This window comes from Diplodia corticola (assembly GCF_001883845.1).
Source record: "Diplodia corticola strain CBS 112549 chromosome Unknown scaffold26, whole genome shotgun sequence".
Classification (NCBI taxonomy): domain Eukaryota; kingdom Fungi; phylum Ascomycota; class Dothideomycetes; order Botryosphaeriales; family Botryosphaeriaceae; genus Diplodia; species Diplodia corticola.
In genome coordinates, this window is record NW_017971505.1 from 414,513 (window position 1) to 433,740 (window position 19,228).

At 56.9% G+C, this 19,228-nt stretch overlaps 8 protein-coding genes across 8 annotated transcripts; 4 read left to right on the forward strand and 4 right to left on the reverse strand.

Moving 5' to 3' along the window:
* Positions 1-199: 199 nt before the first annotated feature.
* BKCO1_26000137 (uncharacterized protein) lies at positions 200-570 on the forward strand (the record flags this gene model as incomplete). The annotated part of the gene is made up of 2 exons (XM_020273395.1): positions 200-278; positions 326-570. The coding sequence occupies 2 exons, from the start codon at positions 200-202 to the stop codon at positions 568-570; spliced, it is 324 nt and encodes a 107-aa protein (XP_020130168.1).
* A 921-nt stretch (positions 571-1,491) lies between these two features.
* On the reverse strand, positions 1,492-3,165 carry BKCO1_26000138 (proline-rich receptor-like protein kinase perk4-like; the record flags this gene model as incomplete). The annotated part of the gene is made up of 1 exon (XM_020273396.1): positions 1,492-3,165. The coding sequence occupies one exon, from the start codon at positions 3,163-3,165 to the stop codon at positions 1,492-1,494; it is 1,674 nt and encodes a 557-aa protein (XP_020130246.1).
* Positions 3,166-3,979: 814 nt separating this feature from the next.
* Positions 3,980-6,771, reverse strand: BKCO1_26000139 (ncu06413-like protein; the record flags this gene model as incomplete). The annotated part of the gene is made up of 12 exons (XM_020273397.1): positions 3,980-4,009; positions 4,064-4,246; positions 4,303-4,524; positions 4,579-4,797; positions 4,849-5,018; positions 5,078-5,132; positions 5,183-5,347; positions 5,401-5,837; positions 5,893-6,066; positions 6,112-6,295; positions 6,351-6,477; positions 6,536-6,771. The coding sequence occupies 12 exons, from the start codon at positions 6,769-6,771 to the stop codon at positions 3,980-3,982; spliced, it is 2,202 nt and encodes a 733-aa protein (XP_020130164.1).
* A 745-nt stretch (positions 6,772-7,516) lies between these two features.
* On the forward strand, positions 7,517-8,985 carry BKCO1_26000140 (cyanovirin-n; the record flags this gene model as incomplete). Its single annotated transcript, XM_020273399.1, has 4 exons — positions 7,517-7,824; positions 7,901-8,441; positions 8,493-8,533; positions 8,586-8,985. The coding sequence occupies 4 exons, from the start codon at positions 7,517-7,519 to the stop codon at positions 8,983-8,985; spliced, it is 1,290 nt and encodes a 429-aa protein (XP_020130239.1).
* Positions 8,986-9,814: 829 nt separating this feature from the next.
* On the reverse strand, positions 9,815-11,295 carry BKCO1_26000141 (s1 p1 nuclease; the record flags this gene model as incomplete). Its single annotated transcript, XM_020273400.1, has 4 exons — positions 9,815-9,999; positions 10,126-10,424; positions 10,522-10,697; positions 10,948-11,295. The coding sequence occupies 4 exons, from the start codon at positions 11,293-11,295 to the stop codon at positions 9,815-9,817; spliced, it is 1,008 nt and encodes a 335-aa protein (XP_020130238.1).
* An 851-nt stretch (positions 11,296-12,146) lies between these two features.
* BKCO1_26000142 (glycosyltransferase family 39 protein) lies at positions 12,147-15,129 on the reverse strand (the record flags this gene model as incomplete). Its single annotated transcript, XM_020273401.1, has 5 exons — positions 12,147-12,623; positions 12,675-14,138; positions 14,188-14,471; positions 14,530-14,819; positions 14,882-15,129. The coding sequence occupies 5 exons, from the start codon at positions 15,127-15,129 to the stop codon at positions 12,147-12,149; spliced, it is 2,763 nt and encodes a 920-aa protein (XP_020130241.1).
* A 1,092-nt stretch (positions 15,130-16,221) lies between these two features.
* On the forward strand, positions 16,222-17,806 carry BKCO1_26000143 (pre-mrna splicing factor; the record flags this gene model as incomplete). The annotated part of the gene is made up of 2 exons (XM_020273402.1): positions 16,222-17,446; positions 17,505-17,806. 2 exons carry the CDS (start codon positions 16,222-16,224, stop codon positions 17,804-17,806), a joined length of 1,527 nt encoding a protein of 508 aa, XP_020130240.1.
* A 420-nt stretch (positions 17,807-18,226) lies between these two features.
* BKCO1_26000144 (iron-sulfur cluster biosynthesis protein isd11) lies at positions 18,227-19,080 on the forward strand (the record flags this gene model as incomplete). Its single annotated transcript, XM_020273403.1, has 4 exons — positions 18,227-18,271; positions 18,444-18,608; positions 18,888-19,000; positions 19,071-19,080. The coding sequence occupies 4 exons, from the start codon at positions 18,227-18,229 to the stop codon at positions 19,078-19,080; spliced, it is 333 nt and encodes a 110-aa protein (XP_020130243.1).
* Between the last annotated feature and the right edge of the window lie 148 nt (positions 19,081-19,228).

The window sequence follows — 19,228 nt, forward strand, 5'->3', positions numbered from 1 at the left end:
GGCGGCTATCGCCGTCTTTGTACCGCCTGCTGTTACTAGTCAAGTGGTTAATATATTGAGAAAAGATACACTAAAGGACATAGCTTAGATTTTGTTGGTACCTAGCGGCTAGTGTCTTTTTTGGGTATATATCCTTCCGCGGCCACCTGGCTCACCCACGAGCATCTACAAGTACTGCCTTAACAACCTCATCTCAACAATGAAGGACGCCAAACACTGCAACAGGTCGAAGACGGGCTCTCCTCCATCATCAGCATATCAGCACAACAACCAAGATCGTCAGTCATTTGTCCTTCACCCTAGCCTCCTTACTGACTGTTGCTAGTATTCACCATGCCAGATACATCACGCCCTGGAATTGCGACCACGGTGGTCTGGGCTACGATCCTTGCATTACTCGGCGGCGCTGGACTGTCCGTATGGGGCTCCCAGCTGGGATATGATTACGACTACCGATTCCCAGTCGGCCCCTCAGGGCGCCTCATTCTGGTTTTTGAGGCTGTTCAGATGGCCATTCTTGGCTACTTTGTGGCGCATAAGGTCCTTACATGGTTCAAGCGGAGATCTTAGTTGGAATGGTGGCCACTCGTCGCACCAGCGATTGGCGTCGCAGCGGGGACACTGATCTGGGTCCACGTTGGATGAGCAGGGTACAAAGCACCCACCAGGTCGTCTCCCCCTCGCTTCTCATGCCAATCTACACATTCATCGCGATCATCACCCACTGCAACAACGGCCTACAGTCACGACAAATTCGAGAGGTTACCCAGAAATAGCAAATCAAGCAGGATGTTTGAAGAGTGGATAGCAAAACGGCTAGCGGGGTTACAGGAACTCTCTCGGGCTTTTAAAAAAAAAATCCCGCCTGGATTGAAGGATGATTCCACGAGAGCGAAGCCCACGAAGATGAGGAACTGGATCACCTTGCACACTCGCTCATAGCCCGAGTCTATGGCGAGCCCCACGTCGTGCAGGGTGATCTGCCGCCAGGTGAACCATATTATGGCGAAGAGTCCGATGTATGCCACCAACGTGCTGGTGTCTGTGATCGCGTGGGTCGAAGAAGAGCTCGATGCTGTTCGACTCGGATCGCAGGCCGAAACGTGGATCATCTCCTCGGGCGTATTTCAAGGGCGATTCGATAATCGGCAGTAGCGTTGGTTGGTGACTTTCTGATGGGTGCGACGAAATTCTACTATTCTATGAGACGAACCAGCATTGGGAGTTAAAAGGTAGTCTTTGAATCCGCGAGGGGTTGCTTCAGTAAAGCCATGTGAGTATCTGTCGTTGCGATTGTAGATGGAAGGTGTGAATCTCGGCTCAAGCCTGGCATTCGAGCGGAGCCCAGGCTTGTGATTCGGGACAAGCAACTGAACACCCAACGCTGTCAGAAAACGGCATCAGTGTCCATCACAACCAGCACGGAACGCTTGATGAGTCCAAAAAATGATTGGTTGAAAAATACGACAACGGTACACCGCTCCAGTGCCCTCAAAGCACCCCGAAACTCCCTTCGGCAAGCGCTTCGACATCCCTGACCGCGCCAAAGCACACGAACACCCTAGCCACCCACAGCGCCTTCTGCCGCACGTATTCCCCTCTCGCCGCAAGCCCGCCGTCACGAGCCCGAGCAGCCGCTGCGCCGAGCAGAGCAGTCTCCTCTCTCAACACGCTCTCGGCACCGCGAAAGACGGAGCCATTCGCCCAGGCCACCAAGTGCGCCATGTCGTCCTCGACGTCGACGACGGCCCTCGCCGGGGAAAGCGGAAGGGGAACTGCCACGTCCCGAGTGCTCGGAGCGGCGAGGCGGATGTAGAGCAGAGACGTGCAGCGGCCCTTGGCGAGATCGAAGTCGCGCAGGTTGCGCCGATGCGCGTGGTACCCCAGGGCGAGGAGCGGGAGGAGGAGCTTCTGGTGGGCGTGCGCATCCACCGCCCATCCGTCCTGCATCCAGGTGGCGATCTCGCGGAGCAGGTCCTCGGTGCTCAAGTCGTGCTGGGACGGACCGGGCGATCGCGCAGAAGGGAGATGCGGTCCCGTAGACGCTGGGGGCGAGCTGTGCGGCCTCTCTGTCAGTGGCGGCGATCCTGGGATTGGAGACGAGCCGTCGGCGAACAAGGGGAGTTGCACCAGGCTCTTCGGACCCTTCTTCCTCGAATCCGCTTCCGTCTCGTTGTCCGATGCGGTGGGGCTCTCGGCCTCGGCGAATGTCCGTTTTCGCGGCGGTGGTTCGGTGGGAGGCTCTGCTGCCGATGGGGTTTCCTCCACGACAGATATGCTACCCCGGCCAAGCGCATCTGGCGTTTGAGGCGCACCTGAGGCCTTTTCCGCGGTAGTACATGCAACGGGACCCTTGGTCGGCTTCTCGAATGGCGGCGGCGAGGCCTTCACAACAACCTCCTTGTACGAAGGCGGCGCGCTTCCTTCTCGATCGCTTTCGCCTGATCTCGCTGTCGAGGGTTTCTCCTTGCTAGGTCCGGCATCGTTTGCATGTAAGCCGAAAAGCTCCCAAGCATCCTGCTTCGCGCCTCGGCCTTGGTACATGGACTTGGGACGAAGCCGTGGCATGCGCGCGGAACCGTCGAGCACGGCTGCGCGGAAGTCGCTAAGCGCGACCTGCGAATACGTGCTGCGCTTGAGATAGACATCGAAACTGGTGGCCTGGGACAAGGAGCGGAGGGCGAGAAGGAGCTCTCGTGGAGTTCCAAGCAGCTCATTCTTCAATTTGATCCTTGGCATCAGCACGTAGCCCGGGTCTCTGAGCTTGAATGCAAGCCGAACGGCGTTAATAGAGTCGCTTAGACCAGCAGACTTGAGAAGGTCGAGATGCGAGTTGGGAAATTCGGATGTGCTGGCAGTGGTGATATCAAGTGGGGTTGGGGAGTTGAAAGCTTCGGGCGGCAGAATGAGGAACAAGTCGGTGGGTTTCGAGCCGGCTCCGGGACGAACACGAAGCGGTAAGTGAAGTAGCAATAGGCAAGCATTCCTGTCGTCCGGAGAGTGTCCAAGCAAAAGAGAGAAATCAGCCTTTTTATTGTGAGACGACAAGCGACCAAGAAAATGAGCATGCAGCGCCTCGTCCTCCCACGTTGCAACAACCCGGTCGGCGACGACCCATTTCAAATCTACATGCAGCAACTTGTTGATGTCCTCTCCCGCCTCCATGGCGTACTTTCAACGGGGTGGCGGCAACTAGAATTCGTCAGTAGTGGAAGAAAACGACGAGCCCCCACTCATAAGTGGGATACCCGCCCACCCGGGCTTTTCGCGCAGCGATGCACTGGAGCAGCCCTGACTCGAGATGTAACAGCAGCCACAACGATCGGACGTCCGCACCCGTGGCTTGAGGTGGATCGAGGCAGTCGTTGGCACACAACCGGAACAGCTGGCGCCGGGTAGCTTCACGGTACACTGGTACACAGACGGAGCAGCGAGCGCGTCGAGAAGACACGAGGTTGCTGCCACGCGTCCGGACCAGTTCGCGCTGGCTACCACACAAGACGAGGCGCTGTTACGCAGTCGGGCCAAGCAGCGCGCAGGATGCCTCAAGCGTGCCGTGACGTGTCGATAGCGAAGATGGAAGCAGTGTAGATAGGCGCGACTGGGTTGTCGAGATGATGAATGATGATGGTGGTGGTGATGGTGGTTGGTGAGGGTCGGAGTTGGGGAGGCTGACGCGACTTCATGTCGCGCTGCCCGGTCGGCGAATTGGGTTTTTCCGAGCAAAATTCTATCACGTGTCGGCAGCGCAGCGCACGGTCCATGCACCGCCGTCTCCTCGGTCGATCTTCGGCACTGGCGGATTACTCAGCAACACCCACAACATTAACCTCAACACTCTCTCCTCCAGTCCCAATCCACTTGTTCTCAGAACAAATAGGCACCACCATGTCGAACCGAGAAAAGTACAGGCAACTGCGACTCGAATTTTTTACATCGACTTCTGCTTAGAGTAAAGGCTGTTACCATCCCATCATCATCAAAGATCTTCGTTATAATGCCCAGTCTGCTAAATGCATCGTCAGTGGCCGCAAATGCCCAACTCTTGGGGAAGCTGACATACAGATAGGTGAGCTGCCACATCAACAAAGTCACCTTCTTGTTCCGCCTCGAATCTCGCCCTGGCCGCCTCTTCTTCCGCGACCTTTTCGATTGCTTTCTTTTCTGGACATTCGGGCAGGGAAGAAGCAGATTCCTGGAGGTAGCTGATGCGCTGATCCATCCTCGAAAGCAGTGCTTGTTGTTTCTGTAGCCACCGGGGTATTCAGCACGAGTACATGGGCGATCAAGGAGGCGGCATACCTTCTCCGCAAGTTCACGGATCGCTTGGACGGCGCTTTTTTTGTAGTGCTCCAACTCCTTGTTCCGCTGGTTGGTGATGTCTCGGCTTTGGGAGAGGCCAAGCGAATCGATCAAGTTGATGCCGGGGATGATGTACTCGCGTGAGATTTGACTGTAAAGGCGAGACACTTCGAAAACAACACTAAAGTAGCCTCGAATCATTAGAGTAGTGTTGAGAAGGACCTATGGAAATCAGTAAGTCATCTTTTCTGCTTTTTCACCCGTTGACCAGCCTACCTGCTTCTGGAAATCCCGATATGTGATGCCGGCAATTGCGCCCGTATCGTCTCGGTCGATGCCAGTCTCCATTGTTTCCAGCAGATCTCTACACGGCCCGCGAGCAGCGAACTCGACCATGGCAGAAATCCCCTGGAAAAAGCGAAGCAGTGACGTGATCTGCTCCTTCAGTCCCGACAGTGCGCTGATTGAGGCGCGGAGAATGCGGACAATCTCTTCCTGCGACGAGTCAGCCACAACACGTCAAAAGATCCGAACACAGGGACTTACGAGTGTTATGTTCTCCGCCTGAAGCTTGCCGATTGCCAGCTGGATGTCCGAGATTCTCTCCAAATTTTGGTTTAGTCTGGTGACGCTTGCATCATATGCTTCTCTTTGCACCTCGAGGCTTGCTGTAGTCGACTCGAAGGCCGCAGCGGCTCTTTCAAGCTGCGCTCGCACTGTTGCAGCCATCAGTCATCCATCGAGTGCTTCAACGAGGAGGGGCTTCTATCCATACCGATTGATTTACTGGCCTTGTAGCGCTTCGATTTCGACTTGAGGCGTGGAGGCGTCTGTCTCACCATCAGCGGATGCAGTCTGGACAGGAAGGCATCCAACCCACAGCACCGGCCGCCATGCCCTCCAGGTTATCTTTCCGTGCTTTCAACGAAGCGGCCCGGGCTTGCAGATCTGCCACGTTTTTCTGCCACGCCTCCCAGGCTATGGGGGTGCTTGAGCTGGAAATCTCTCGTTGGGATTTTGCGGCGGCCTGGATGTCGTGTATTATCTGGAAAGCATCAGCGCGCCGTTCGCGTTGACAAGTCCCAACAGCTTCAGTACCTCGAGCGCCTCGTGAATGATATACTTGGCATCGTAAGAGTATGATCCAGGGGCAGCGTTCTCCGGAAGATCGTAGTCCATGATCTCCAAGAATGTGCGGATGGTTCCAGGGCTGTTTTCAGGGATTGTGCCATCCTTCTGGTTTGCAGACGGGAGCCCATTGTGGACAACAGATGAAAGAAGTGACAGATACGTCAGTAAGCTGTCCAAGTGCGTGCACGCCGGATCATCGTGCCTGCCAGGGCCTGGTTCGGCGCTCTCGGGATGATCATGATCATCGTGGTGGTCTCTCATCAGAGTCGACTTCAACGTATCAAAGACAGAATGCCCCAATGCCACGTATTTGTGGGGTGTGAGGGCCGTGACCAGAGCACCGCCGATGCTGAAGACACTCTGGCTGAGCACGTCTACCACGCTCATACCAACAACATCCCAACCTGAGTCGGCCAGTCAGTGCCAAAGTCGAGCTGGCGATGTGGGGGAGAGACTTACCAGAGGGTATTTTTCGAGAGGCCTGCTTGAAAGCATCTTCAGCGAGGAGCATCCTCCTCTGAGCCTCGCTTACGGCGTCATCTCTCCTCTGCAGCTCCTTCTCGGCAAACTCGCCGCGGATCTTCTGTGAGTGGACTTGATCTTGGTTCTCATGGCGCTTATCGATTGTGTCATCTAGACAGTCAGCTGGATCCGACACAGACAGGCGTTTCGGCTTACGCTCGGATTCGGTAGCGACCTGGCTCAGTTCCTGGGCCACGTCCAGCCAGGTCTCGAATCGGGCCTCGATGGCCTGCAAATGGCTCTCGCACTCGCCGACGGTGCTTTTCAACGTGACCATGCATGCGGGCAGCGTCTTTTGCGCACCTTGCTCGTCGTTCAGCGCATCGATGATCCTGTTGACCTGTTGCCAAACACGTCAACTTCCATGGCGCAGGCTTGGAGGCGGGGCGCCTCACGGTGCCCGTGTCGGAGAAAAGGTATCTCGAATGCATGACCAGCTTGTCCATGCGGGTTTCAGTCTCGAGGAAGGTCTTGCGGCCGATGTCGACCAGGTACACCAGGTTGGCCTGCAAGGACTCGTATCTGATGCCAGACTTAGCACCCGTGCAGCGTCACGCAAAGCGGTGCTCGATCGGCTCACTGCAGATGGCTGAATCCATTGCTCGGCTTCCTCAGCTTGAGGCCGGATGCGGCGGGAGACGATGCGACGACCTGGCAGGCTCCAACGAAGCTCAGGGCCAGAGGCGCGGCGCTGAGCAAAGTGCCCCAGTGGTGGTTGCGGATCAGACTGTCGGATATCTCCTGCGAGAACTGGGCCGCCGTCCGGGCCGCCTCCCGGTTCCGCAGCTGCTCATACTTCTCCACGTCCGTGGCCATGCTGCTGGTGTTTTGCGTGCTGTCTCGGGAGCTTGCTGATCTGGCCGTGCGACCTCGTGCCGGGGGGGAACAGCAGGAGCGATCAGATATCAATGCAGAGGCTGAAGAGGCTCTTCAAATAGAGTGAGACGGTTCCACGCGGTCCTGCGCGTCATAGGTGCAGCAGAAAAGGCCGGGCTGGGGTGTCGACCAATGGGGCGGGCATTGCAGCATGTCCGAAACAGTTGCCAGGAGGTGGGATTGGAAAGTGCGACTTCACTCCGCTATGACCGCAAGAGTCCCGTCGCGACGGCTGCTTGCAGGGAGCAAAGCCACACGTTCCCAAAAGAGGCGGTGAGCCGAAGTGAACACGTTTGCTCCGGTTCACGGAGAAATTGAAGAAAAACAGGTGCAAAATCCATCCAATGGCAGGGCGCAGAGGACCGGGACGTGAGAATGCGCTGTACCTTTATCGCGCAGTCGACGCTGCGGCTGATCAGCCACGCCGGCCGGGCTTCGATGGCTCCGTCGGCGGTTGTGCGAGTCTTCTGTGGCTGTGGGGCCCCTGTTTCAATAGTCGTCGATCATGCCACATGATAACCTACGTGTACAAAGGGGTCTTGTCAAGGCCTGATGTACAGCTCACTGCCCAGCTATTTGCCACCCTCCAGCCTGCCTCGCTACTGTAGTCCTTGTCCTGCTCTTCCCCATTGTCGATCTTGCATGTCTCCTCCCCGCCCTGTGCCGGCCCAGCTCTCCCGCCGACATGTCGTTTTCCAAGTCCTCTCACACCATAGCACTGTCGTCTGATTCCTCCCTGTCCGCAAAATGCCGGAAGTGCGGCGGCGAGTGGCAGGACTCTTCCATCCGGCTCGACGATTTCCTGGGAAATGAGGACGGCGCCTTCCAGCTCGGAGACCGGGACTTTTCGCTGACCGCCAAGGACGCCGTCATCGAGCAGACTGAAGATTGCGCCGTCTTGAGAGCGTGCTTGAGAAAACGGGACGGCAGCTGGCAAGACGCTGCTGTCGAGCTCGATGCGTTCATCTCCAACCAAGATGGCGAACTATGCCTGTAAGGATTTCCGGTCACGTGCTGTACAGGTGCTTCTCTGGAACTTGTCTTTGCAACCCTTTACTGACTCCACTAGCGAGATTGACGTCTTTCTCCCTCAGCTTGCCGACGGAGTCACTGACGAGCTGCAAGCCCTGGTCGCCAAGTGCGAGGCCTCGGCCAGAGACCTGCAGTCGAGCATCCGGAACAGCATCACCGAGGGAACAGCCTCGGCCTTTTCCTCCATTTCCTATGCCTTCCAGGGAATCGAAGACACTCAGCATGCCTTGAGAGATGCCCGTGTGGATATAACCCACACAATTCAGCACCAAGCAGTCTTCATCAACACCCTGTTCGTCAAGAGCTTGAATGAATGGACCAAAGTCGAGGATGCCGTCGCTTCGAGCAGCCAAAGAGTCAAGGAATTTCAGCACACCCAGCTGCACGCCTCGATAGCAGAGGTGGAGCAGACAGAAGGGACCATCTCAGCACAGATTAAAGAAACCCAAAGAAGAAGGGCGCGCACCGAAGAGCACATCGAATCGCTGCAAAAGCAGATAGATCTGAACGAGGAGGCTCAAAAGAAGGCCGGCGAGCAGGTCGAGGCGGCAAACGGCCGGACAATCGGATTTTCCATTGTTGGTAAACCCATGACTTGTATCTCTTTCCCTCGAAGCTGACAGATCCAGGCCTCTGTGATACTGCCTTTCATATTCATACCGCTTGCAGTGTAAGTCTTCCAATTTTCCCCGTCACATTGCAGAGCTGACAGCGAGATATAGTACCGCTGCTGGCGAGAGAGAGGACTGGGGCAGACGAAGAGACGGATTCCAAACGAAAATCAACCGAGCAAAGATTGCCCAAGATACGCAAAGGCAGCTTTTGCAACGCTTGGAGGAAGGCATCCATCTGGCCAAGGAAAGCAAGGAAAAGTGTTTTGCTCTCCGCCGCCAGACCGAAAAGCTTACCGAAGACCTCAAACACTTCGAGTCCGGCATCCATGAGCTCAAAAAGAGCCTGACGACCTTTTCTCTGACCCTCAGACAAGCCGAGACCAGCGCGGTAACGGCATTCCAGTACAGCCAGACCTTGGAGGAAGGAAGGACCATCCTGAACGACGCCTTGCGACTCAAATCAGAGCTTTCTGAGCGCCACAAACTGCAACGCCTACTGGAAATCTGAGAGGACGTTGAAGGAAAGATTTTGGAATCTGGGGGATAATTTGAAACCCACGCTTTGCACCTTTCCTGAGAACAGCCGCACCGCCACCATCGTCGCAGACCCATCAGCCATGATCACGAACATTTTGACCAAAATCCCATGTCGTTAAGCTGCTTTCGTAAAAGTGGAATCTCGGAGCTGGCTTCCCCGAGACACCGTCCAACGCGCTTCAGCTTTGCTTCGGACGCAAATTCTAGACCTAGCACGATTCAGTAGCCTGCGGTGGGCTTTTCGAAGCAAATCAGTTACCTCGCGAGTACCGTACCAAAGCGGGAGCGTACCGAGATGATGTCCTGGTCGACCGCGATGAGTTTGCTCAAGTACGACCGCAGTGGAAGATGGATGGATCGACGTTGGCAGGACTGACTTCTCGATGAAGAGAACGGAAAGGAATGGTGCAGATGCCGAGGTGGTTCAGCCCACTTTTTGGTTGCCGCGTAGACAAGTACGCATGTGAGGAGTATTAGAGCCCGAATGAAAGCTACCAGCCGCGCGGTGAATAGCATACAGCTGCGTCGATAGAAGGCCGCGGAAAAAATCAAACCTGCCAGCACTAAACGAAAGGAAAAACGACATTGCAACTTGAAAGTCGAAGCTTGGAAGTTTTGCTCCTGTCCTCAGCACTTGAAGCACAAACGTGATACTTAGCTCCGTGCTGTCTCCTCGTTATCCTCATCATCGTCATCATCATTCACAACGCCGTTTCTTCCAGCACCATGCAAACACTTCCGCCAACGCAGCAACGCCAATACCCCCTGTTCAACACTAAGCTCTTCTCTCCTCAAGCAGCTTAGCAAGTGCAGCCAATGGCATGCCTCTTGTGCTTCTGACGCTCCGCGCTGTTATCCCTGCGCGCCCAGCCCTCAGGTGGGAAGACGTAGTCCTCACGCTTAACCGACATGTCCCGCTTCATCTTCGAAAGCCCAGTCTCACCCGTGGCGATCAGGTCGAGCCAAGCCGCGAGGCGGTATCCAGCTAAGTATCCCCCCACACGTCAGCACACCTCTTTTCCCCACACAAACACAAACAGAGCACTGCTCAAGAGACGAAAGAAGAAGAAGAAGGAAAGAGAAAAGGAGAGGGAAAAAGAGAATCACTCACCCTTCGCGACCTGCAACTTGATCGTATCGATCGAGTCGTCATAATACGTCCCGCTCAAGTCCCCGCTCTCGACGGCGCTCACGCCGTCGGGCAGCACGACCGAGCACACGTACTTGTTCGTGTCCTGCGCCCACACCAGCGCGCTGGCCTGCGCGTCGTCGACGTCCATGCCGTCGAGCCAGCCGGCGGCCTCGCTCGCGTACGCGCCCGACTTGATCGCCGTCGTCAGCGTCGTGGCCCACGACTCGGCGTCCGACAGTGCGTAGCCGCCGATGAGCTGCTCGGGCATGTTGGAGTCCCTGTGGCGGTCAGTATTATCATCTTTGGGGCGTGAAATGTTTTTTGTTTTTCGTTGGAGGGGAGAGGGGACTGGTTTGGATTGGATGTTCCACGTACCAGATGTGGTGCAGGTTGGTGCTCTCGCCATCGTAGGTCACGTCGATGCCGTTGCCGCCGACCTCGAGCGCCTCGTCGTGCAGCGGCTGGTGGATGTCGCCGAGGAAGTGGATGATCCACTTCAGCGCCATCTGCTTCTCCGTGCTGGAGACGCTGGAAGACTGGACGCGGGAGGTCTGGAAAAGAGATTGGTCTTGTTAGCCTGGAAAAAGTCGGGCTTGCTCTGGCCGGAAAACCATATTGAGGATTGGGCACACGTCTGCTGCACACGACCCTCATCTCCTGCTCTTCACCGCAAACCGGTACCATCACCACGATGCCTCCCAAACCGCACCTCCCGCACCTCCCCCCAACCCACCAGAAACCAAAAAAAAAAAAGAAAAAAACCACCACCACCAACAAACGCAAAAAAGAATCCCAACTCACATAATTCGCAATCGCACTGACGATACACCCGCTATCGGGACAGTCCCTCTCCAGCTCGACCCCGCAGCTGTCCGGCGGGCTGTCGTTCGCGTCGATGTAGTGATACTCGGCCGAAAACGCGCCCTCGGTCGTGTACCTATAACTATCCGCCCACGTCGCGACCGACGCGAGGTAGCTGCTGCTCGACGAGACATCCAAAATGCCCTGCGCCCACGCCGCCGTGTCGGCCGACACGAAGTTCTGCGCGATGAAGGCGACAGTCTCGTGGCCGAGGGTGCCCCACGCGCTGGCTAGCGGGAGGGTGCCGGCGGCGGCGATGGCGGCCGCGGCGGTGCGGAGGCGGGGCATGGTTGGTGGCCTGGGTGGGTGGATTGGCGGAGAGAGAGAGAGAGAGCTAGCGAGAATGGACTGATGGTCGGAGGGACTCGAGGTGGCCCGGGGAGAAAGAGGGCGAGGGAAGTGAGTGATGGGAGGACGTGCCACAGGATGAGAAGAGTCGAGGAGCAGCGACATCGGGGGCGCTCGTATATAAATGCATGATAGGCGATGATATGGGTGGCGCGCACGGAGCAGTGGAGAGATAGTACAGCGTCGGTGAGGTCCGGCGATGTGGAGGTTGGTTGGCGATTAGTAGCTGCAAAGGCCGGGGATGAACAAATAAAATGCCGGCGGCAAGGATGGAAGGCGGAAGGCACAAGATGCGAATCAGCGGAAGCGAATCAGGCACCGTCGGCCTGAACGACATGCCAGGTCCCGCCTAGCGCTCGGCGGGGAGACCTTTCCCAAAGAGGCAGCCGCATCAACACTCGATGCCGCGCTGCAGCAGAGGCCACCATAGGAGCCCGAGGCGTGTTGCGCGACTCTGGTTGGCTACACAGATATGACAAGCTGCGGCGACCCTGGCCCCATGTTTCACAGCTCGCTGCGCGGGGAAGCTTGCCGGTCCTCAGTCTCTTCCATGTTTTTCTTTTCGTCTGCGACGAGAGTGTACTGAATATTGGGCAATGAAGACCTAATCATGGACGCCTTGCCTACCGCTCCCAGTTCAGACTAATCTTACAACACAAGAAAATCCCGCGAGGGCCAGAGAAGACGGAAGACCGTGTTCGTCGTCGAAATGCGCGCCGGAGCGACCCGATGCGCTGGAAATCAAGAGAAAAAGCTTATCATCCCCATCCCCCACGTGCAACTAGAGCTTGTTACTGCTTGGTTGCCTCCTTCGCCTCGCTTGCAGGCTTGGGTGCGCTCTTCTTCTCCTTATCCTCGGCACTCGCCTCCTTGACTTCGTCCTCGCTGGCCGAAACCTCCGGCGGCTGAGCGCTGGCCTCGTCTTCGCCCTTCTCCGCCGTCTCGGGGTTCTGGCCCTCGTAGTCAGGGTGAGGCGGCGCAACGCCCTCGCCCTCCATCTCGTTGCCCGCTGCGTCCACCATCCGCGTCCGTGTCTCGTAGCGCGTCTTGAAGCTGACCTTGCCCTCGAGAGCCTTGACTTGTTCCTCATTGAGGATGTTGCCTGCCTCGTCGCGGTACTCAACCTTCTCCTCGCGATCGAGAACGTTGCCGTCATCCGCCTGCGGCGTAACCTTCTGCTCCTTTGGCTGCTCCTTTTGACCCGCCGGCACCTCGGCGACAGGGGTGCTGGACGCCTTCGGGACCCACAAAGGTCCATACTGATCATACTATTCGAGCCGTTAATTGAGGTGTTTGTGCAATCTAGTAGAGGAGCTTACCGAAGTGTGGAAGGTGTTGCAGTCCCAATCCCACTTGTCGAACAGCTTGACAGCCTTGCACTGATCCTGCGTCCAGGCATTGCCGTACGTGAGCGGTGCATACAGGGTGAACACGGTGATGGAGGCCGCGAGGAAAAGGATGGCGCCGGTTTGCCCAATGACAGGACGCTGCTTCAGGCCGAGGCTAGAGAAGCGGTTCACAGCAAAGTCGTAGATCTGGCAGAGAGCCATGATAGCAAAGTACAGGGCAGGGAAGTAGTGGTGCAGGAACAGCTGGCGCTGCATGAGGTAGAAGGGGAAGTAGTGGAAGAACCATCCGAGAAGGGTCATGCCAACTTCATAGTCAAAACGCTTGAAAGTGACGTTGCTGTAGTCCTTGAATCCACGCTGCCAGCGAACAACCGCGAGAGCCTTGACGACCACGTAAGCAAGAACGGCGACCGTCGAAGACCACCAGATGAGAGGGTTGCCGATGAGGTAGATCTGACGGTGGTTTTGGCCCCAGAAGTTGATACCACGCTTGAGGATGGGCCAAGACGGAGGACGAGAGTCCCACGCATGGGATTCGGTGAGGCCGGCATTCGTTCTCCACATGACCTTCTGAAGCTCCCAGAACTTGCCAAAGAAGCCGGGGTTCCTGTAATTGACCTTCTCGGCGTCGGGTCCGAGCTTGGGGTGGTCGTTCGACTCGATGTACCAGATGCTGTTGGGGAGAGTACCGCCTCGGGCACAGGTAACCTCCTGCTGCTCGTATCCCCAGTCTGGAAGCTTGACCTTGTGCGAGAAAAGAGTGCAGCCCGTCATGATGTGGACAAGCTTGAATTTGGTCTGAATCGTGCGAACCCGCTTCTTGGCCTTCTCGCCTTCAGACAACCAGGGAACGATTTCAACCTTGAACAAATCGTTGGCATCACCTTCGAAGCCTTCGTAACCATACGCGGAGACCTCGTTTTGCCAATCAGCCTCGCTCACCGGGGGACGAACATCATGGGAGTGGAGACGGCGGTCAGTGGTGATGTGGTAAAGCTTGAGGACAGCACCATCTTCGATCCAGTTGGGGTCCAGGGCGTCCCAAGCACCGGGGCCGGGAATGGTAGTGTTGTCAGGAAGCACAGGCTGGGTCTGGTTCTCAAGCAGCCAGATGTTGTTCTCATCCTTGTGGGGGTAGAGGGTAATCTGCTGCTGGTTGCTGCCAGTGGGGTACATGTGCGCGTGAGAGTGCAGGTAACCGCCTTGAGTGGCGTGGTGGCGGAGGCTGATCCTGCTACCGAACGCTACATCGGCAGCGACGTCGGCCATACCCTTGTTGTTCAGAGTAGCCTGGAATTCCGAGGACATGAAGCCGTCGCCCTCACCGGGGTTGACCAAGCAGAGGAAGTGGATGGCGAACATTCCAACGTAGAAGCCAATGGGGATGATCACAAGGCAAAAGAAGCGGGCAAAGAAGTGCTTGAACCAGAGGCGCTGCAAAGAATTAGCACACCGATGGCTTACAGAAAACTTCAGGACCTACCGGAGTAACATTCTTCGCGTCACCGAGAAGAACCCACAGCTGAAGAAGGGTCAAGCTTCCCACCCACGCAATTGTGAACAGGCCAACCCACTTCACGCTGGCGGTAGCTCCCAAGCCCAGACCAGTGAGGACAAGATACGTCCACCAGGCGGGCTTGAATGCCTTGGAAGGGCCTTGTTCGTGCTGATTCGTAAAGAGAGTCCAGCTGAGCGCGGTGAAAGCGGTGAAGATGACCAGAGGAGAATCCAGGAGGATAAGGCGGGACTGGGTGACAAAACCGTTCTCTGTACTCTTGTTAGTCGTGGTGTCTGCAGCATCCATTGGCTCAATTCAGATCCATACCGAAGATGAGCAGGCCGGCGCCGAGAGCGGCAATATTGGTTTGGGCGCCATAAGCCTTGAGAGTCAGGAACATGGTGGGGATGGTCATAACTCCCAGAATCGCAGGAAGCAGACGCATAGCCACGTATGGAACCTTGGGCTCGATGTAGTCCTTGCCAATATCCTTGAAATCGAACTCGCCGTCGAAGCCGGCCAGCCATCCAGCAAGGGTGATGAGCAGCTTCGCAAGCGGCGGGTGGACATCCATGAAGAATTTGCCCTTGATGTACTTTGAGGCGAAACCACCGAAGCTACGTGGGGTCCGCTGTCAGCACACAGGAAAAGCGTCTTGCAAAGTTTCAGCTGGACTTACTGGACCTCGTCGAAGACAACGCTGCCAGGCTGGTAGATGCGGAACAAGCGCACGCCAGCGGCGACCAGCGTGAGCAGACCGAGCAGCTGCCAGTCGGAACCGGGCAGCTTGGAAATGTCATTGTCCTTCACGCCCTCGGAGGTGTAGCCGCGGACGGGAGATTTCTGATTTTTGGATCGCGCAGGAGACTTGCCCCGACCGCCGCGCGGCGGGGGTTGCTGCTCGAGCAGCGTCTTTTCCGAGCCCATGGTGGTCGTGCCGGAATATGCGGTTACTTAGAGTTGAGCCTGAGTCGCGACCGGCATGCTACGGCTTGGCCTGGGCTGAAGAAAGACGGCGGGCGAGGGTGCAGCGTCGCGTGCGAGCGGCAAGAGGCAATTGATGGGATGCGAGGCGGAGTCGGGAGTGGAGGTGTCGGGAAGGCGCGAAGGAGCGACTAGAAAAGGCGAAGAGAACACCTGGCCGCGGTGGGACGGGTGATGATGGAGTTCTGGAAGACACAGGGGATTGGACGATGATCTCCCTTGCCGCGTAGTACTTGACAAGGTGGCCTTGTGGCTTGTGCGCAAGCTCCAAAAATACACAAATGCCGCCGAGGCTCCAGCGCAGCGGGGTGCCGGCAACATGAACCACCTGGAGGTATGTGAAAGCATATTGACTGCCTGATGATCTGCGCCTGCCAGAGTTCTGGATGTATCCGCCACATGCCTCTCCGCCTTGTTTCGTGCCTGGTTGGGGTCGGTATCGACGCGTCGCGCAGCTGCCCCTTAGCGGTTTGCGCGCCGTTGAGGCCGAGTCTTATTGCGCCGCACGACGGTCTCGGGCTACGATTGGACAATTGGTTTCTTGCACAGCTGAACGGGGTCTTGCAAAAGGCAGGAACCAAGCGGGTGGCGCCAGAGTGAGGAGCCCTCAATCGCCTGGTACTTGCTTGAAGCTCAATGTAATGTAAGCCGCTGTAAAAGAGTTTACGTGAAGGAATGCACCAATGCGCCACGTAGGCGACTTCTCTCGATGCAGTGTGTGCTGAATTGAGAATGATACCACGTATTGCAGCGCCAGACGCGCCTCAGCTGGCGCGTGCTGCACCGGACCCTGGCGCGACAGAAATTGTCCGACGCCAAGCTTTCCGCCCCGCTCTCCGCCCGGGACGGATCAAGGTTGCGGCGCGTGTTTCGTTCTGCCGCGCCTTCGAGCTTCCTATCGTCGCGCTCACGCAACCGTGAGGTGTCCGGCACCATCCACACGTCTTCCGCACCCGGCCGTCCTCTCACCCCGGTGCCTCACACGTCGACCGCCGTGCTCGTGTTAGCTGTTCAAACCGCGCCGATTCTGCCGCCATGGCGACACCCACCCCTCCGAACGGATCAGACGCAGTTGGCCAGGTGCCGACAGGCATGATTCGCCCCCCCAAGGAGCTCCACGACACGATCGAGAAGACCGCAGGCTACGTCTCCCGCAACGGCAAAGTCTTCATCGAGCGCCTTCGCGCAAACCACCGCACCAACCCGAAGTTCTCATTCGTTTTCGAAGAAGACCCTTTCCATGCTTACTTCCAGTGGCGCATTGAGGAGCACAAGAGTGGACGCGGAGCTCAGCTTGGCGCGGGACAAGTAGGAGCGGATGGCGTTGTTCAGCAAACCAAGCCTTCGGGCCCCACTGAGCCACCGGAGTTCCATTACTCTGCACGTATGCCAAACATCAACGCGCAGGATCTCGACGTCATCAAACTGACCGCTCGTTTCGCTGCGAAGAACGGACGTGCCTTCACCACCCAGCTCGCCCAGCGCGAGGCCAGCAACTCGCAGTTTGACTTCCTTCGCCCTCAGCACAGCTTGAATCAGTTCTTCAACCGCCTGGTCGAGCAGTACAAGGAGCTCTTGTCGGGTGAAAATGAGGATGAGCGCAAGGCACAACTGGAGGAGAACGTGAGGAACAAGCTGAACATGCTTGAGAAGGCCAAGGCACGCGCGGAGTGGACCAAGTTCCAAGAGAAACAGCGTCAAGAGAAGGAACAAAAGGATGAGGATGAGCGGGTCGCCTACGCTGAGATCGACTGGCACGACTTCGTCGTCGTCGAGACAGTCCTCTTCACCGACGCCGATGAGCAGACGGAGCTGCCACCTCCGACCTCTCTTAACGATCTGCAGAGTGCCTCGCTGGAGCAGAAGGCTGCCATGTCCCTTCGTCCCCACAACATGCGTATTGAGGAAGCAATGCCCGATGAGGACCTCGCCCAGTGGGCTCAGCCTACTCCCACAGTCCACACACCCCAGCCGCAGGTTTTGCCGTACCAGCCTCAGCCTCAGGCAACATACGCAACTGGTCACGGTCCCCAGCGCACGGCACAAGAGGAAGAGGAGGAACGCATCATCCGCGAGAGGAGGGAACATATGGAGAGGGCACAGCAGGCCCAGGCCGCTGCCAAGGCCGGTCCTCCGCAGATGAAGATCAGGAGCGACTACGTGCCGAGAGCCCAGGCCAAGCGCAAGGCTACTACACAGGTTCCTTGCCCGAACTGCAACCAGCTTATCGACGTCGACGAGCTCGAGCAGCATATGAAGAGTAAGTCTGTGCCGGTGTTTTTGCGTTCCAACAGCCCATGTGCTAACGTGTGTCACAGTCGAGCTCCTCGATCCTCAGTGGAAGGAACAAAAGGCGAAGGCCGATGCTCGCTTCTCCACCAGCAACCTGTCGACGCAAGATGTCGCAAACAATCTCAAACGACTTGCCAGTCAGCGCGACGATATCTTCGATCCGACGACCGGGGCCCGCATCACTGCCGAAGAGGAAGCCAGGAGAAAGAGGGCAGCCACCGGCTACGATGGACAGCCTACGAACGCAGATGCGGCCCAGATGGCTCAGATGCAGGGTATGAACATTCAGGAACAGATCCGCCAGATCCATCAGAAGTTCAAGCAGTGAGGCATGGCGGATCTAGATTTGTACAAAAAAACAAAGCTATGGGTTTGCGGGCGGCCAATGTAACGGGAGCATCACTGGCGTTGGTGGGGCAAAGGACTTCTCAGGCTTGCTTTTCAGGATATCAGGCTGACAGAGCCAATTTTGGTAGTTTGGCGCAATGGTGTAATGCGCGGTACAAATTCACCTGGTGTAGCAATAAGATGATAAATCTGCACAAGCACTTGGGCGCGCCGGGTCGTGTTTGCGATTTTGTGAGAGGGTGAGGTGCAGGGCCCTTATCTCCGCAGATATTCCCGCACCGAGGAACGGCCAGCGAGCGAGCTTCTTTTCCATGACATAAACGCCTGGCGACATCTCTCCGCCATCGCTTCTTTCTCCCTCTCCGCCACCCCGGATCAACTCGTGAACTTCAGAGCCAACATGTCCGCGGTCGCAGCAGACACCGCATATCAGGCGCGTTCACTGGTGAGTCGCCCGTCGCTGCTGATATTACAGTGTTTGCCCGTCGCCTCCGTCACGAAGCTTCGCGCCTCCACAAAATCGCATTCGTTCTCGCGGTCGACTTTTGTGTGCGCATGCTTGCTTCTGAGGCGGCGCTTTGTCCATGTGACCTGCTAATCCTCTCCGCCATCTCCAGTATCGCTCGCTCCTCCGCCAGGCCCGTCAGTTCGCCGCCTACAACTTCCGCGAGTATGCGTTACGCCGGACGAAAGATGCTTTCCACGACAATCGGCGCCTGACCGATTCGCGGGAGATACAAGATGCCATATCGAAGGGTCTGAAGGAGTTGCAGGTTCTGAAGGTGCGTGTTTTTGACTCGGCGGTCCGGCGGGCTTCACGCCTCTTGCGTTTGGAGCACCCGACAGCCTACAAGGGTTGCGTTCGTCGCATTAGCGCGTCAGGCGATGACAAGATTTCACGGCGGCACAGTTGGATGGCTCGCTCAACTAGGGCTGCTTGACTTCCGTTCGTGCGTCCGGCGTTGCTCCTCGGCGGAGAACCCGGAGCATGCGGAGCTTTACGCCGTCGGACCCAGCGCTGGATACATCACCACGTACTGTTGCTTACATTTAACCTACAGAGACAAACCGTCGTCAGCCAGTTCTACCAACTTGATCGGTTAGTGGTGGAAGGCGGCAAGACCGGCAAGCAGACTGGCAGAGAAGGCGGAATTGTCAGGCAGAAGGATACTGGGTAAGCCTCGGTGCCATCCCAGCATGAGTTGTGACAGCCACTATGTAGATACGGCTAACGCGGCATGCAGCTGGGACTAGAGTTGGGTTGGACGATGATGAATAGGGCATTTCTGCGAATCACGGGCGCGGCGGGCACTCGGCAGGGCTTAGGGCATTTTTGATATCAATCTCCACTGGAACCGTATCTAGAGGATTGTGCTGGGAGGCGTCAAATGTGTAAATCAGC